The sequence below is a fragment of the Seriola dumerili genome, unplaced genomic scaffold (assembly GCF_002260705.1).
Source record: "Seriola dumerili isolate Sdu_G_001 unplaced genomic scaffold, Sdu_1.0 BDQW01001051.1, whole genome shotgun sequence".
In the NCBI taxonomy this organism is placed as follows: Eukaryota; Metazoa; Chordata; class Actinopteri; order Carangiformes; family Carangidae; genus Seriola; species Seriola dumerili.
The window spans coordinates 431,028-450,567 of NW_019175306.1; the positions used below are offsets into that span (position 1 = coordinate 431,028).

Sequence of the window (19,540 nt, forward strand, 5' to 3'; positions counted from 1 at the left end):
AGTGTGAGGAAAGCGCTTTCTAATATAGTGGTTACCGGGTTATTCATTCATTCATTCATTCACTATTATTGGAGGGTGAGTAAGTCTTCAGTGTAATAAAAAATATCTGTGTTTTCTGTGTTCACGTCACATAAATAATTTTACAATAACAAGTTTTTATCTCTTGCTCTCTGATTGGCTGTGCTAACCTGTCACTCATGTCCACTGAGCTGTCACTTGGCGGTTCAATGGTCAGGACAGGGAGGTGTCCTCCTCCTCCTCCTCCTCCTCCTGTCCTCCCCCTGTACTCCCCCCGACACTCTGTACAGGGGGTGCTGCTCCTCCGGCTCGCGTTGCTGCCCCCCTCGGTGTCCCTGCTGTCCTCTCTTCCACCTGCACCTCCTCCCCCTCCTCCCCCCCAGTAGTCTGTGTCAGAACTGGAGGCGGGGCGGGAGAGTGGCGAGGAAGGTGGGCGGGACAGAGGCGAGGAGGGGAGGCAGCCCTCGTCCATGTAGAGGGTGACATCGCTGAAGGAGGTGGCGGTGCTGTCCTCGTGCATGGCGGCACCTCCGCCCACGCCTCCTCTCCCCACTCCTCCCACCCGGCCAGCGGGGCGTCGGGAGGATGCGCTGGTGTTGCGCCATGCACACTGTCTGTAATCTTCATCCTCATCTTCCTCCTCGTCCTCCTCCCCTTCCTCCTCCTCCTCTTCCTCCTCTTCATCTCCCTCCTCCTCATCCTCGTCGTCGTCTTCCTCCCCCTCTCCCCCCGCTTCTTGTGAGTCTTCACGGCCGGACTGGCAGGTGAGGGAGTCGTCCATGGAGTCGGCCAGGGACTTCACCTGTGGGCGACACACATGACGTAAACAAACACAGAGACACACAGGGAGTCAGACACAGGCGTTTCCCTTCAGTTCTGTATCAGTGGTTCTGTCTCCCTGTTCACTCATCTGGCTACAAGTCATCCCACCCCTGAGGGTGAGTTTCACCTGACCTCTGCTTGTCCATAGTGGCCGCCAACTTTAATTTGAGACACGGTATTTCAAGAAAAAAGTCAGAATATTATGAGAATAAAGCGGTAATATTAGGTTTTGTGTTGTTTTAGAGGGGAAATTTCAGATGCTTTGGAGCGTCCTGTGAAGTTACACTTTAGCACAAGTTTCACCTTTGGGTACATCAGCATCATCATAACTAGCTACATAAGAAGCAGCTCATGCTGCCAGTGAGTGTCCTTTCACCTGTTTGATTGGTTGCTTGTAATATTCCTTAAAATTATGTTTTTTTTTCTCTCAAAATTTTACATTTTTAATTCTTGAAATATTATGACTTCTTTCACAATCAGAAGAGAGCCTCTCTTCTGATTGGCTGATTCGACAGGTCGGTGTTGGTGATTGGCTCACCGCTCAAGTGTAAAATATGGGATCTTTAATTTACATTTCCACAGCTCTAATTCCATCAGTACATCAACAGATTTTAGTTGATGGCAGCTTTGTTAAAAGCTGAGAAGGTATGTCTACCTGCTTAGAGAAGGAGTCGTCCATGTCTCCTGCGTCCTCTGACCCCTGCTGACCTGCTGACCCCTGACCCTGCGGCTGACGCTCATCAAACGAGTACTGGACCCACCAGAAAAAACACACAAACAGGATCAGAGTGGGCACAAACTGGACCTGAACAGGATGTTTTTATACTGTAAATATATATATATTATTTGTGTGTGTGTGTGTGTGTGTGTGTGTGTGTGTGTGTGTGTATTTCTGTTTCTGTCTGCGTCAGTGTGTACCTGCATCCTCATGTTGGACAGGATGATGCGCCGGGTCATCCTGCTCTCGGATGCTGAGCTGCGAAGCCTCTCGAAGTTCTTGTTCATGCGGTACTGCCTGAACGCCGTCTGGATCGTCCTCGCTGCCCGTCGGGACACAAACTGGCCCCCGTACTTCCTCTCCAGCATCTCCACCTATCAGAGAGCACGATCATACACAGGCGAGAAATCAGGGAACGAAGGACAGACGTTTTTAACTTACAAATCACAGAACAGAAAACATGTTATGTACCAGAATAAATGATAATATCATCAATAATAAATCCTATGGAAAGCTCTCTTTGGAGACAATAATGACCAAAGTAGACTACCACACACTAGAAGCTGTGTCTCCATTCGGGGGCTGCATCCTTTGGAGGCTGCATTTGAAGATTGATTGCATCACAGCGGTACGACTAGGCTCTCCCATTTCGAAGGCTCCTTCAAATGCGTCCTGCTTTTCCAGGGCAACGAAGGCTCCAACGAGTGGAACCTTCGTGGGCCAACCTTTCCCAAGATTCATTGCGCTCCGATAATAAAAATAACATGGCAGCAAACAACATCGACAGAGAGCCTGAGGATTACATCAAAGTATTGAAGTATTGGGTTTCAGCTCAGATCAACAGCTAACAGAACAACTGCTATACCAAGGGCCTTAAAAAGTTATGTGTTGTCAAAATTGCTAGGTAACAGGAGCAACGCTTTGTGACACAATGGTAAAGGCGGGAACAGCTGGTCACGCAAAGCGAAAACCCTTCATAGGCCAGACTGTCTCATTTTCATTCGGCCTTCAGTCTACGGCGGCTATGACGAGCCACACCCTCATAGACTGCGTTATCTGAAGGATGTGGGCCCTGTGTTGGGACACAGCTATAGTGCGTAGTAATAATATAGAATCAGTAAGTCTGAGGAGAATATATTAGGTTTTTTCAAATGTGGACGATTATAACGTCCATGGATCCACTAGTTTCTGCAAACAGTCTGTAAATGAACTGATTTCCATAAAGGTTATTAACAGTTACTGTTAGCAAATCTTCAAAACAGAAACACAGAGCATCATCTTCATCACATCATTTGGTATCTGTAGAAAACACTAGACAACATACAGACAAAAACCGGGATGCACTGATGTGTGTATCAAATGTGATAAAATTACGTTGAAGCGCATCAACGCTTGTAAATAGGACAGGCGTATCGTGACACAGCGCTGAGCATCAACCCACAGTGAAGTGTGTGTACGTAAAACAATAGGTGTGGGCGTTTTGACGTGCTTTATACGCTGCTGGGGGGTGTTCTCTGTTTGAAAAGACTGTAACATAACAAGAGACGATTACACGAAAACCCCACTGGAACTGTCCATGAGTCCAATACTGTGGCGCTGTACCTTCTTGTCCTGGAGGTCTGTAGAGAGCTCATAGCTGTCAGAGAGAGCCTTGCAGCGTTTGCTCTCCTCCTCCTCTTGCTTGCGGAGCGCCAGGCTGGCCGGCTGGTGTCTGCTGCGCTGAGCCCAGGCGAGGCTCGCCGGGCTGGGGGGAGAGATGGGAGAGCTGCCCTGAAGGAGGAGAAGAAGAGAGGGAGACAGATTTTTAGTTTCAGACTCAAACTTTAAAGTCAGCTGAGAATAAAGAATGAAGTAAAAGTAGCAAAAACACAAGTTAAGAGCCGGTGCACCTCAATACACGGTTAGCCATGTTACAACATCATGAGTTTCTGACTGTATTTGCTGAGTGAGTAATTCTTGCCTCAGTGTTGACCTCTACAACGACCTCCAAAACAGACACATGGGCTGGCCCACTGCCTAGCTAACAGCTCACAAAGCAGCACTGTAAAGCAGCTAACGACAACAGAGGATGTTAAACAAGTTAAACCACTGTTTTTTCCTGCTTTGTAATTAGAATTCCTCATATTTTAGCAAAGTAATCATACGCTGACTGGTTAATTACACTGGTGGTAAATTCATAACAATTTTCAGTTTCAGTCATGTTGTTATTTCTACTCCTTCTATTGTTTTTTTTTACAGTGTGGGTTATTTTTGTAGCTTTGCTCATTACCAAGTAGCTGTCATTTTACTCACCATCATAATGAAGACGACAAACCCCTATACACAGGTGTAAGACATCGCAACAAGTAAAGAAACATTTACACAGTCATCAGTGCTGTCAGGTGTACAATAATTATTGTATTTGTATTACAATTTAGCTTTACTTTACTGTATGATGAGATCATTCTAAAATTTTGAAACCTTGTTTATTATCTTTAGTAGTCTGCTTTTCATTAACAGTGAACTGGTACAAGGCTGAACATATTATTTATTGTACAGTGGCTGTGCCACTGTCAGTGCTAACAGCCTCTTATAAACACTGACTGTGTTTAACGGTCTCATGTTAAATTTGGTTTCTAGTACAAAAATAATTTTAAACCTGCAGCTGTGTAATGACACTCCAGGATGGATGGTTTGTGTCCTATGAAAAATGCAGTGTCATTAGCTGGCATTCTTGCTAGCATTGCTTGCCAACATTAGCTAGCTAGCCTTTGGTTTCTTGTCAAGCATGCTAGGTTAGTTTAGTTACCTAGCTAAACTGTTGTTGTAACTACAGTCTAAATCTTTTTCTGGCATGTTTAGCCGTTACCAAACAGCACAGGTGCACCACCCTCTGGATGGGAGTGGACTCACATTACATGTAGGCCACAAAAAAAAGCGAAGGCAACAACATCCTATACTTAAAACTAAAAAATAAATGCATAAAAGAAAAGATAAAATAAAACTACTGATGGTGTTCAATTTGTCACCACTTTATACTTCAAGATAAATAAAATACTTGTATTAAAAAATTCTCTATGGAACTTCTTTTTCAGGAAGTACACAAATGGTCCCCTCATCTTTTATATCTTTTTCATGGATAGTGAACTTGAAAATCCTTTTAGCCACTGGCTAAAATATGGTTTTAATGGCTTTGGAACACAGTAATTACAACAGATAAATCTTATTCATTCCCACAGCTTAGATTACACACAGTAGGAAATATACCAACTTGGCACAGACTAGAGAAAAGTGAGGTCTGTAGGAACAAGATGTGAGGTTATGGGATAAGGGGGTAAGTGGGTACCTGTTACAGGTCATACATACCTTGTAATTAAAGAAAAGGTACTCAGTAGTTAAACAGTAACTATGGTATACGGTCTTTGTAAGATCCTGAATTGTAACCCCCTTATTTCATAACTTCACAACTTGTTCCCCACTTTCTACATAAGTATTGGTACATACTGTAGTCGTACACCGTTAGTACAAAAGATTACACTTTAACTCCAGAGTAATTATGTTACCAAGGTGTTTGTACCATTTATACTTTTAAGAGTTTAAATAATTACATAATTATTGAATAAATACTGTTTGAAACAGAAATAATTAACAACCTTGTGCATCCTTTTTCTTCAAATAAATTAAATAATTTTGCTTGTTAATGTCTCATTATTTGATACATTTTCATTGCGGCCTGAAAGTTTTTAAACATTTACACCTTTAAACGTCTGGTTCCTAACTCCTGGAATAATATAATAATATTCAACAAGGTGAAACTTCTTGTGATAAACAACCTAATGGCTGCACACCTGTTGTCTGAGTTTCTTGTGTTTGTGTTACCTGAGTGTGTGTGTGGGAGGCTCCCAGGGGCCCGCTGGTGGAGGCAGAGCTGTAGGGATCACAGGGGCTGGAGAGGGGGATGTTGCTATAGCGATGGAAAGGAGGCGGATGGCCGAAAGACGAATCAGGAAAAGTGAGCGCCTCCGGACACTGAGAGTCGCCCTCCACACTGAGAGAGAACAGAGACGGGGGAGGGGCTGTTAACCACCTGCTAATGTTGATCAAATCAGGTCAAAGTGACTGATTCAATAACACGTGTTTGTTTCCTGTCACACTGAAATAAACTGAAAGATGAAGAAACAGACGGAGAGAAACAACAGGATGAAATGAGAAGTGATGTAAACAAAAGAGAACAGAATCAGAACGAACAGAGGGATGAGGAGGAGGAAGAGGAAGTGTGTACAGAAAAATAGACAAAAATGAAGGAGAAGAAAATAATATGACAGGAGGAGAAGAGGGAATGATGATGATGATGAGGAGGAGGAGGATGAGGGGGAAGAGAAACACAACAAGACAGGGAGGGAAAGTCCAGGATAAGAAAGAAGAGCAGGAGGAGAACTAAGAGAGGCAGAGGAAAGAGACAAAGTCAGACGAGTCAGCTGTCAACTGACCAAACCAAACCAAACCAGACCAGACCAGACCAGATCAGACCAGACCAGGTCAAGCCAAGCCAAACCAGACCAGACCAGACCAAATCTAACCAGAAATAAATGCCAACTGGGCCAAAGTGGACTAAATGTATAAATTCGGGCAAAACAAACCAGAAAACCAAACTTTACTTAAACAAACCGGTTTAAAACTAAACTGGATCAAACCAGTGAACCTGGAACAGGTTAGACTATATCGGGGTAAATCAGACAAACTGGACCAATCAGTAAAAAACTGGACCAGACCAGTGAAGCTGGAACAAATCAGACTAAACTAAACCAGATTAAACTGATATAAACCTGGTTAATTTGGACCAATGTAGCAGAAACAGACTGAGTGGATCAAACTGGAGTAAACTGGACCAGACTAAATGGGAACAAATTAAATTCAACAAAACTAGACTAAACCTGAAAAATCCAGATTGAACCAGAACGATCAACCAGAACATGATCAGACAACAGGAGCTAAAACAGATTCAACTGGACTTGAGAAATCAAACCAGAATGAACCAGACAAACTGGGACAAACTAGATTAAACCGGTTCAGCGTCACTAATCAGGTGACAGTTTGACAACATGTGACCGGTCGGTCACCAACTCAGCAGAGAGACTGAGCGACACCGCAGTGTCAGCAACTGCAGACAGAGCAGAAAACATTATGACTGATAGATGATCAATCGATTCATTGATTAATCAAGGAGGAGATGAGAGGAGAAAAGCAGAAGAATCTGTGTCGGCCATCTTTAGTCTGTGTTTCATCATCAAAGGGGCTCTTCACTGTTAATCTAAGACACCGTGAAGCTGGCAGAGATGCTAATGTGGGCGCTGCCAAGCTCACACGCACACGCTCACACACACGTGCTCCCACACACTCATGCTGTGCCTCTCTCAAACACAACACACTGTACACCCACACTCACGTACACTGTACACACCCCCACAGTGACACACACTCACACACATACTGCTGTTAGCCATGAGTCACCCTCATGTGACTCAGTGTGTGTGTGTGTGTGTGTGTGTGTGTGTGTGTGTTTGTGTGTGTGAGAGGTGAAGACGTTATTCTGGGATGATGTGGCATTTATATCCCAAAACTTTGATATATTAAATCCTCTCTCTCACGCACGCACGCACGCACGCACACACACACGCACACACACATGCACACACAGCTGAGAAGTGACTGCACTCATATATCCCGGAGAGGCTCTGCAGTAAAAACTGAGAGGAAGGTACTCTAGATAATTGCTAACTGTTTCTGTTTCCAACTCTGTTTCTCTCCTCCTCCCCTTCATCATCATCTTTTCTTCTCTTTTCTCCCTCTTCCTTTGCTTTCCTTACTTTCCTCCCATCTCCTCTCTATCATTTCCCTCCTCCCTTTTCTCTCTTCACATCCATACCATCCATCCACCTCTCTCTTCTCTTCCTCTCCTCTTCCCATCTCCTGTTCATTTTCTTTTTCCTTTCCTCCTTTTCTCTCCTCACTCTTTCTATCTCCTTCCTTCTCATTTCCTTTCACAGTTGTAAGACAAACTACTGTAAATGAATGTCCTTTGGAATGATGTGCATTTATGTTCTTCCTATAATATGACCACATTTTCATATAAATTACAATAAAGACCAAACACTGTTTTAACTAATAACACACAGATCATTGTGTTCTTCTTCTTCTTCTCTCAGCTCCTCTCCTCTCTCCTTTCCCTTCTCCTCCTCACCTCTTATTTCCTTTCCTTTTCTTTCTTCTTTTCCTCTCCATCTCATCTATCACCTCTTTTCCTTTCCTTTAACTCCTCTGCCCTCATCTTCTCCTCTCCTTCCAACTCATCTCTTTCCTTTCCCTTTCTTGCCTCATCTCTTCTCCCCTTTTCTCTTATTTCCTTTCCTTTTCTTACTTCTCCTCACATTCCCTTTCATCTCCTCTGTCCATTCCTTTCCTTTCCCTGAGCCTGAGCCAGCTGCAGGGTTGAATTGAGGTGAGGTATGTTTGATTTATACCCCGGCCGTGCACTTAGCACCACGCTGGCAGCTTCCTCTGGCAGGCTGCAGCACACTGAGGTCACACAGGAAACTTCAGGTGACCCTGACATTAGAAGACCGTCACTTCTGTGCCAGATTTTACTTTTTAATCCTCTGTCTCCATCTTTGTTGCTCAGCACTCGTTGCAGCAGTGGGGCATTGCTAACCAGTAAAATCCGTATCAGGTACCATATGAATAAGATAATACAGATTCTTAATTTCCACTGGGGATCATGGTGGGACATGTGCCCCTAATGTTTGTAGATCTGTGTTGATATGTTCATCAGAGGTGCCTTCAGTTATTACTGGGCCCTCAAAGCAGTGAGTAGTACACGTTCGATTATCAGATTTTTCGTTGCCATGGGTTTCGTCTCTCAGGCTGTCCTGTCCTGTTAGTGAAGTGATGGGGCTGCATACAATGCTACTGAAACCTATATTTTTCTGGTTAAAATTCATATCTATATACAAACAATGATTTTAATTCTAGTGAATATTTTCCTAAAAAGATGCTAGAATTGAACTTCAATTGACCTTCTTGTGATCCATCAAAAATAAAATTATAACCCACAGGGCTCAAAATAGAGAGTATCAGAAACTAAAAATGATTTTACCTAAGGTTACAAACCAGGTTTACACAACTTTACCACAACAGAATTTGTTATGTGCTCAATTGATATGGTCACTTCGTCAGTTGGCCACAAACCATAAACATAAAACATATTGCTTTCTGTTGGCACTGATTAACATATTCTTTCAGTAACGATATCGTGTATATGCATGCAGTGCCGTAGTCACACTGCAAATGATGCGATACAATAAAGTAAATGAGGCGCACCATGCATTTTACTGCTTAATGATAAATGAAAATTAACACACCATTTTAATTATGGCTGGGAACTAATGCTGCCTTTAAATCACATGGGATTGATGGTAGAGGATGGTGAATTCATGGGGCTGGAGGGAATTCACCTGGACTCTACTAAGAGCTGGCCGCCCAGCCAAACTGAGGGGGAGGGGGAGAAGGTGACCAAGAACCTGATGGTCACCCTGGCTAAGCTCCAGAGATCCTGAGTGGAGATTTGAGAAACTTCCAGAAGGACAACCATCACTGCAGCGCTGCATTGATCTGGGCTTCATGGCAGTGACAGTTTGTTAACAAGATTCTCTGGTCTGATGAAACCGAGACTGAACTGTCTTGCCTCAATTCTAAGCGTCACGTCAGGAGGAAACCAGGCACCACTCATCAGCTGCCTGATACTATCCTCAATGGTAAAGTATGGTGGTGGCAGCAGCAGGGACAGGGAGACTGATCAGAATTGAAGGAAAGCTGAAAGGAGCAAAGTATTCTTAATAAAAACCTGATCCAGAGCTCAGGATCTCAGACTGGGCTGGAGATTCAACTTCCAACTAGACAATGACCTGAAGGTCACAGCCAAGACAACAACAACAAGAATGGCTTAGGGACAACTCCATGAGTGGACCAGCCAGAGCCCTGGGTTCAACTCAATCCAACATCTGGAGATCCGGAAAATGTCAGTCCACTGACGTCCCCATCTTACCTGACAGAGCCTGAGGGGATCTGCAGAGAAGAACGGCAGAACACTCCAAAGCTTGTGACATCATCTCCAAGGCGACCAGAGGTTGTAATTTCTGCCAAAAGTTGCTTCAACTGAGTCTTTAGTAAAGTGTCTGAATACTTATTTTAAATGTGATATTTCAGTTTCTCCTTTTTCATAAATTTGCAAAAATTTCTAAAATTCTGTTTTCACTTTGTCATCATGGGGAACTAAGAGTCGGTGAGGGAAAAATTTTCATTAAATGATTTTAGCATAAAACTGCAACAAAACAACATGTGAACAGAGTGAAGTGGTCTGAAGACTTTCTGAATGCACCGTACACATCGGTCTTTAACTGATGTGAGGCGTCCATGTTTGTTTGGTTTTCGGGGACTTCTGTATTAGTAAGTGCAAAGTTGGATACATTGGAGCTTTCAGAGAAATTTGAGTTTCTCAGACAAAATCACAACTTGGATCTTGATGTCAACACTATATATAAGTCAATAATGTAAATAAGTCCAGTATGGCATTAATGTGGCATTAATCCATCAGTGCTCTGTTCACCTGAAAGCCATGCTCTCACCTGCTGCTGCTACTGCTGCTGTTCATACAGCGTTATTATTGTGAGCTGTAATAATCTTAAAGGTCCCATATAGTATAAAGGTGGATCTCCATGTGTTCTTTGATTATAAAGCAGGTCTAGGTTCTATATTAATACTGTGAAAGTATGAAAGTGCTTGGTCCACAGAGAAATGCTCACAGCCTGTATTCAGAAACTGAGCCTCAAAACGAGCCGTCAGGACTTCCTACCACTATCCAACCTTGCAGGATTTGGTCTCTCTGAGTGTTTACTTGAAATCTTCTATATTTTAATTGAGTTTAAGTTTATTAAGTCAGCCAATCAGAAGAGAGGCTCAGACTGTCTCTTTCGATTGGCTCACCGACCTGTTGTCACTAGACCTCCAGAGAGAAGCCTGAGAGAGGAGATGTAAAACTACACTGTTTTTTGGTTCTTAAAACCACAAATATATCCTCTTATGGATCAACACTTCAACGCCAGAAAAGTGTAAAATAATAAATAAAATTAAATAATAAATAAATAACTAAATGAATAATAAATAATAATAAGAAACGGTTACCATTTATCTCCTGGATGTACAGTGAATAATCTGGTCTGTGTCACTGTAACATTCTCACTAAACTCGACTACACTCTGTAAAACCCAGTACAACAGACAGTAACATCTACTATACTTATAAACCCACTCCAGCGTGAAAAAAAGACAACACTCACATGTAAACCTTGGCTCTGCTCGGCAGCTTGTTTCTCCTGTGAAACCACATGAGTCCGGGGGAAGAGGACACACACGCTAATGAGGTTCAGTACAGTTTTTCATTTTTATGTTTGTTTCTGGTCTTCTGTTTTTCCTTTCAGACGTAAACCTGCATTTCCCTCACACACAGAAAAACACACACACTTCAACACACACTCTGTTTCTGTTTGTCATTCTGCATTCAACGCCAGGGGCGGTAACTAACAACACACTGGTAGCAACATGCATCCTACAAGACACACACAAGCACACACACGCAAACACACACATGCACACACACACACTGATTAGAAATCCATCTGATTTATGTGGGTTACAGTGTCAAAGCAATGATGCCAGTTGCTGCACAAACAATACAAACACACACTGATACACTGAAGCATGGATGTGCTCACATGTAGTGCCTCCACATAGACTGTTTCCCTCTCTCCCCCTGCAGCCAGCAACAGGCCAAACAACCCAGAACATAAAGACAATCAGTTGCTGCGTCAGTCAGCTGCCCACAAGACCAGGATGCCTGAAATATTCACATCATGGAGTGTCAGGTGGAACAGAGTCAATTCTGAGGTCCACCTCCGCATTTTCAAGGAATAAAGAATCAGGCTGTAATGTTCAGTTTATTCTGCAGTTCTCTCTTGTTTGTTTGTGCTTGGAGACAGCAGACAAGGGGATTTCCCAACCAACAACATCATGTGTTCTGCATGAATTCAGTAAAATACTGACAGAGACGTGTGACTGTCACTGGAAATGACCTTACATGTCTGGGAGACACACACTGTACTCCTGTAAAAAATGAGCCCATAGTTCATCTGTGCAGCAGGTTATTATGACCCAGAGTTACGTTTTGTTGCTAGGCGACACTAGGGCACAACTGAAAGAGGGGTGCACATTTGTAAAGATGTGACTGCACCAGCATAATTAGTTTTGCATCTCTACATCTCTTTGTGGTTGTTTTGTGGTCGTTTTTGCGTCTCAAGTTGTTTTTGGTTGACTTTCCAACAGGAAGTGATCACAGTCAGTGGATACAGAGGATAATAACATCAACTACTGACTCTGACAGATCAGTCAGTAGTGGGGTGAGGGGGTGCTGAGCCCAAAACACTTACAGTATCAAATCCTGAAATTTGAGAAACAGAAATGGAAATTCAGTTTGGGAAACACCTCCTGATGGGATGTGTGCTGCTGTGAAGCTGACAAGCAGTGACTCCACCAGCTGTACACAACAGCCATGACAAACAGGAAGTGAGGGTGCAGCGCTGTGACAGAACAGACAGCGGCTCCCAGTGAGACGAGGCTGGTCTCACAGCGACACCAGTAACAATGAAGGAGGTGGAGGAGGAGGAGGAGGAGGAGGAGGAGGAGGTTGAGGAGGAAGATGACCTGATGATTCACTGACCTGACTCACTTCTAACTCAATGACAAACCAACCAGGGAGGCATGAAATATGATAGAGAATCAAAAATGTATTTATTTAGAGACCAGGGTTTACTGAAGAGCTCAGATGATGTTTAGTCTGGTTTCAAACCTGCACTGTTTTTGAATCAGACAGTTTTATTTCCCTCCTGGTGTGATATTTGTTTCATTAGATCTGAACTCAGGTGTGGACCGAGACAACCACACAGAGACAGATACTTGTCTTTGTCTGTCCCCTGCTCTGACGCACTGAATCTGAATCAGTGTCATACTGATGTGATCAAACACTGCAACACTGCAGCCTCTAAGTGGTGCCGGTACGACTGTGGGGTTTACATTTAGACTAAACAGTAGTTTTCTACTTGAAGTAAATTAGCTGTTAAATAACGGTGTCTTTGCTTGAGAAGGACATTTTATTTGGCTGCTGTGTCCTCCGCTGCTATTGTCCCCTGTGGGCCTCCGTAGCCTCCGGCTGTCACACTGCAGAGTGCTACGGTATAATAATACAGACTGAGTAAGTCTGACACCACATGGGAGCGCGCGCACACACACACACACACACACACACACACACAGACACACACACACACACACACAGACACACACACACACACAGAGCTCTGTCCAAGTCACTCACGCAGGAGGTCAGTGTGTCATTCTGTTGTAATTAATAAGGTTCTGTGATTAACTGTTGAGGTCAGTAATTACATACACAGCTTAGGTGTGTGTGTGTGTGTGTGTGATTCTTTCTTGACCTTAGGAACAGATATCTGTGATACAATATTTCAAACTCAAGGTCACTTTATAGATTTCTCCAGAGCTTTCAACCAAAGTCCATGTCTTCCTTCATTATTCCTGAACTGTGTCATCATGTGATCTAAGTATAGAACTTGATGAGTGACTTAAAGACCATATTCTAAGAGACACACCGGTTATGATTTCAATGTCTTGTTGTCATGTGGCTGAAGAAGACCATGGGATGCAGTTGAAAACTTTGGATATAACCCCACTTTAACCTGCAATCATCAACAGTAAAAGCTTTATCCTCCCACAGCTACAGTTTGACTCTGGTACAGACAAAGCGGAGGGGGCACTAACTGAATATAAACCATAATCACTGTATCATATTACAGGTCAGACTTCGATGCAGATCAGAGGTTATACGAAAGAATTTCATTAAAAAACTGGAACTACCGCCTCGCGGTTGTATGCCTCCGCCACTCAGACTAGTTTCTGCCCTGTTTATCCAGAGTCATGCAAAATATTTACCATTTGTGTGAAATTTTGTGATAATTGCTGTGTCTTGAGTAACGGCCAAAACCACTTTTTGTGAGGTCAGCCTGACCCTGACCTTTGACCACCAAAGTCTGATCAATTCATCTTTGAGTCCCAGCAGACATTTGTGCCAAATCTGAAGGGATTCCCTTGAGGAGTTCTTGAGATTTGTGAGGTCACTCACCTTGACTTTTGACCACCAAAATCTAATATGTTCATCCTTGAGTCGTAGTGAATGTTTGAAGAAGTTCCATCAAGGCGTTACTGAGAAATTGCGTCCACGAGAATGGGACGGGCAGACAACCTGAAAACAACATGCCTCCGGTTCTGGCTGTCGCCGGCACGGAGGCATAAAAATAAAAGCTGCACATATGTGTCCTGTTCTGTCAATATGAAGCTTCAGCCAGCAGCCGGCTAGCTTAGCTTAGCATAAACACCAAGAACAGGTGGAAACAGCTAGCCTGGCTCTGTCCATACATATTAAAATCTCAAAAATTAACATGTTAAATCTCCTTTGTTTAATCTGAACAAATCAGGGTATCTCCATTCATGTTTCTTTGGCCAGATTGTCCCAGGGATTGGAACCAGCAACCACTCTGCTCCACTGCCCCGTAGGCTTGCAGCGCTCTACATTAGGACACAATGGGGACTCAGGGAAATGTGTGTTAGTGAGACACAGTTTATCCAGGCCTTGTTTTACCAGGGAGAGAGAGAAAGAGAGAGCGAGAGAAAGGGAGAGAGAGAGATTGTGTGTGTGTGTGAAAGGTTTGTGTTTCTGTATTGATGTGTTACTGTGTGAATTTCTGTGTGTGTGTGTGTGTGTGTGTGTGTGTGTGTGTGTGTGTGTGTGTGTGTGTGTGTGTGTGTGTGTGTCTGTGTGTGTGTGTGTGTGTGTGTGTGTGTGTGTGTGTGTGTGTGTGTGTGTGTGTGTGTGTGTGCATGTTTCTGTGTGTGTGTGTGTGTGTGTATGTGTGTATTTTGTATGGCTCGTTGTCCAAACAGGCACCAAATGGCACCAAACCCCGAGGCATCGAGCTGCTACTCACAACAACTACAGTACATGTGTGTCAGCCCCACCTCTCTCTCTCTCTCTCTCTATCTCTCTCTCTCGTTTTTTGCCTCATTCTCCCCTACAGATGGTCTCATGTTTTTTTTTTCATTCTTAACGTCCTCTCATGTTTTTCCTCTCTCTTTACATTTTTTCTGTATCTTCAATGCCAATGTGATTTAATCAATTGTCCCTACAGTTAGGTAATTACACTCACAACACACACTCATGGAAACTACAGAGTAGCTAAAGGGGTTATTTGTAAGTTTTCTCTGCTGCCAAACTTGCTTTCTTGCTGGGAGCGGGTGGTGGCAATAGTCACTTGAAAAGAGCTTCAGCCATTGTTGCATTTACAAGACAAGAGGTTATAATACGCCCTCTGAGCAGCGCTACGTCTTCAGGGCAGACTGGAGGTTACAGTGAATTGCTATCAGAAGGGAAGATGGGCCAAGGCTAGCTGGTTAGCATGCTAACTTCAGTAGAAGAAAAGACAATGGCGTTGCTTGCCACCTCTGGAGACAGCTCTTGGTGAGTAAAGCAATGAAGTGTGATGCTGAACTCACGTTCCTTGGTAAGTAAACAGCTGTTTATTCTAACGTTGGCTATGCAGCATTAGCAAAACTTACAAATAGCTCCTTTAAGTATGGTCAGGCAACTAAAACTATTTAATTAAATCATAAGTCAGGTGATACTACAAGGCTGAAACAGTTCCTAGTACTTTTCATTTTCAGTTAAAATTAGCCCAGTTTTAGCCCATTTCTTTTAACCTGAACATTACTAAATCACTTGGACATATGCATTACATACAATTCCCCACTTTGGCCTTCACACCCTTACATTTTGACATACTGTATAATAATACAATCCACTGGCCACCCATGGCGGCCTGACTCAAATTCAATCATTAATGCTGCTTTCAGAGTAAGTTCTGGGTCTGCACCATCCACTTGAACTCAATCATACAGCCTTATGCTCCTTCTCTGCCACTGCATTCCTCATAGGAATGTCGCCTGACATTACCATCCCTGCACACAGGACAGCCACAGTCCAGACTGTTCTGGTCTGTGTTTCCGCGATGGTGGAACAGAGCAGGGGCATCCCTATCTATCTTAAAGAATCGCTTGAAGATTTATCGCTTCAGAGAGCACCTCCTCTCCTCACACCTCTAACACCCTAACATGACTAACTAGCACTTACTATGCACTTTTGGTACACTCCTTTACAACCCTGCATTTGTTAAATTTATGTAGTACTTAGTACTTACACCAAGGTCTCTTACTGCACTGAGGTTTTAGTGTTGTCCCTCACTTGTAAAAATTAAATTAGTAAATGTAAATGTTATACTTCCTCCTTTGGCACTGGGTGTAAACCATCCTTCAGAATGATCTAATAAAGACATAAGTCCTAAGAGAATGGGCTGATTACACACATCCTTGTGTGGATTTTATTTTGACTATAGAGCATAATACATCAAATCCATGTTAATCTGTGTCATTACTGTCAAGCCCAAAATGTAGAAACACAAATGAGGCAAAAGCACAACAGTAGAGAACCAGTTTCATTATGTCAGTTTTAAGTAGCACAGAGGGGTTCTATCAGCTTCAACTCAAATTAATTCATCATTGTCTTGACCTGAAATCAAGTCTCAAGTAACAGAGTGTGGGACCTGGGTTTAACATTCCCTCCTCCGCAGAGGTTGATGGATCTCTACCAAACAGATAAAGAGAACACAGGTTAACCAAACATGTTCTCTCCTCTCCATCTGATCTAATTTAAGGTGTGCTTTATTCTCCTGTGGTTTCCCCACTCCTCTCTCACAGCCTGTTCCAATCTGCTCTCTCCATCAGTAAATTGTCAGAGCGCCAGAGGCACAGCACACTGTTTTGAAAGGAAAGTAAAGATGTGATTTGATTGGTCCTGACTGACTTTGGCCCAAAACACATCAACTGATCCTGAATTCAATCTGTTTCCCATCCTGCTCATGTTTCCACCTGAGCTGCAGCTGCACCAAACACCTCTGGACACCAGACTACCAACATGCGCTGCTGACGACTGATTCATAAATTCTGAATCTGCCTGAAACCGACAGCGCTCTTTTCCTTTCACATTTGTCTGACCTCCTAGTTCCAACCACAATCTCTCATCTCCTTCTCCTCGTCGGCTGTGATTGGTCAAATGAAGTTTGGCAGCATCTAATCCGAGCAAATCACGGAGCATAACGCCCACGTCTAAAAATGTATTTTACCATGATGAAACAAGTTGAGACAAAGAATTTGATTGGCCACACATCAGCTTTTATGTCTGTCTGCAGAGTCAGGAGTTAATGAGGCTGGGCAGATGAGATGTGGCAGAGATGTGATTGCATAGCTGCAAACTCAAGTGGGTAGAAGAATGTTTCTGAGCCGATTTCAGGGAACAGTATTCCAGATGTGCTGATCCAAGGAGCTAGTCTGGACGACTTTACATTAAGTGTTTGTTTTGCACGTTGGAAGCTGTCGACTACACCGTCTTAAAAAAATGCAGCCTCTCATAGAAAATTAATATCACTACGAGCTAGGCTTCACCACTCAATGCTTTTAATCCTTCGCAACTGTCACTGGGGTAAACAGAGTTGAACTACCTTGTATTTTTGGTTGTGTAAAGATCCTGCATATTGAACAATTCAAAGCTTTTTAAAAAGTAGTTTAGCTAATGTTTTTCAGGTTTTCTGAAGGTTTATCAACTGATACGAGTGATAGGAGTGTCTCCTGAAATAGCGCCCCTATGGCGGCAGGCGTACAGGACCATGGTTGTCATGGTTATAATTATAAACACGCAGACTGTACCGGAAGTACCGTACCTACTTTTGTTACCATGGTTACAAGAATAATGGCCATGGCTTAGTTAGGTTTCGGAAAACGTGATTCGGGTTAAAATAAGTATTTCCTTAAAATCAGACGATCTTTGTTACAACAATAACTCTCGTGTCATTTTCCTGTGTTTTGTTGACATCTACAATGTCGCCCTTTCATCGGTACCCAGGAGGGTCAACAACATAACCTCAGACGACTCTCAACGATCGTCATCCACCAGGGGCTCACCTGACCCTAACGACTGTCGTTCACAGGGGACAACAACAGGGTCACCTGACCCCTAACGACGGTCGTCCACATGAGACCACAACAATGGTCAGGTGAAACCAGTACTTTCACAGGTACTTTGGTGGACCCACCCACAAGAGGTTAAATACCTGGGTCCTTCTCCATTTTCTTGGTCAGACTAGTGCGGACTAGAGAGACCAATACATGATGAACTGATGAAGCCGCTTGGATAAGAGGCGAAACGTCTTCCACAGACAAATACAAGTCCAGTTGCCTTCGATTTAATTTAAGAGAGAGATTACTATGACCTGGACGAATGAGAACATTCACAAACATCCATCCACCACAACCTCCTCCTGATGAGGACTTTCTCTTTTTTTACTACGTCACCGCACTTTTCCCTTTGCTTGTGTCATAATTACTATGGCCACGAGATGTCGCCTTACATATATATATATATATATATATATACGTATATATCAATGTTGCTCCCTGATCGACATCGGTTGACAAAAAGGCCACATTTATATCTCAAAGTATTCACATATAAGTTGTGTTTTTTCAGTGGTGAAAACTTTTACTCAGTCGCTCCTCAGAAAATTGGTATTTTACATCCACCCTGTATTTCTCCTGCAGTGCTGTTATAATCCTCTGGATCACAGCTCCTTCCTCCAGAACTGTAAATCACAGAGCTGAGAGAACCTGCTCTGCTGCTCCCCTGGTGTGAGCTGATACAGGCAGAATCAAAGTCAGAGAGCTTAGGTTAACTCAGCAGAAAGATCAACTATCCTTTTTTTTAATGAAAGTGGTTTTAGACTATAAAAATAAAGGAATACCTTTCAGTGTATTGCCGCTCTGACAGGCTCAGGTACAGACTTATTTTTACAACCATCAGAGTTAACTGCAGACAGTGAGAGGACGCCTGAGGCTGATGGAGAGTTTATGCACTGTCATCAATTCTCCCTGAATTCAGACTGGGCCACTTGAACACAATAAAAAAATCATTAAAAAAAAAAAAAAAAATCACCTCGCAGAATTAAAGCATTTACATCAACTTAGGAAACAGGTTTACAACTGAGAGAGAAAATACAGTTTGGGACAGGACAACTACTCTGTATCAACCATAACACACAGTTTCAGAACAATCTCTCCACAAAGTTCATTTAGCAGCTGTTGTAGAGCATGATCTTCATGTTGTGATGGAAATGGAGATGTTAATTTCGGACCTCATGATGAGCTTATTTTGCCAACTGCCGTTTCTATGGTCTGTCTATCTCAAGAATTACACATTACATAAAGCCTGGCGCAAACAAACTCAACACACTCACATTTTAATTCCCATGTAATAATCTGTTATCTTTCCCTCCGCAGTTTTACTATCGGCAAACAAGGCATTAACATTTCATTGTCGCAGAGCTGCTCCGAAAACAAACACACCAAATAAACCATTACCGCCTGTTGGTTTAATGGAGAACGAAGCCCTCCAAGATCTGTGGCTCTGTTTACAGTGCAGATAAAACCAAACTCTTAATAAAAGATTCTCTGCTTCTCGTTGAGTCGACTTTCATCAGCGTGCAGGGAAAGGGCTTCCACTACGGCCTGAAAATATGTCAACAGAACCTCTTTGCAGACGTGATTAACAGGAGAAACATGACGATGATGAGGACATGATGATGGATCTTTACTGTAAGGCTGACAAAGGGTGAAGCTTCCTGCTGTATGTGCAGGAATAAATGAAGGATTTCAGTGATGTTGC

The 19,540-nt window shown here is 43.0% G+C and overlaps 1 protein-coding gene across 1 annotated transcript in view; it reads right to left on the reverse strand.

Moving 5' to 3' along the window:
- Positions 1-19,540, reverse strand: part of LOC111237630 (IQ motif and SEC7 domain-containing protein 2-like) — a 138,768-nt gene that overhangs the window by 19,155 nt on the left and 100,073 nt on the right. Inside the window, exons 2-6 of the mRNA XM_022766788.1 lie at positions 5,417-5,585; positions 3,161-3,328; positions 1,759-1,932; positions 1,496-1,591; positions 189-820 (exon numbers count right to left, since the gene is read on the reverse strand). Of these exons, the coding sequence (XP_022622509.1) occupies positions 189-820; positions 1,496-1,591; positions 1,759-1,932; positions 3,161-3,328; positions 5,417-5,585 (1,239 nt within the window). The remainder of the gene's footprint in view (positions 1-188; positions 821-1,495; positions 1,592-1,758; positions 1,933-3,160; positions 3,329-5,416; positions 5,586-19,540) is intronic.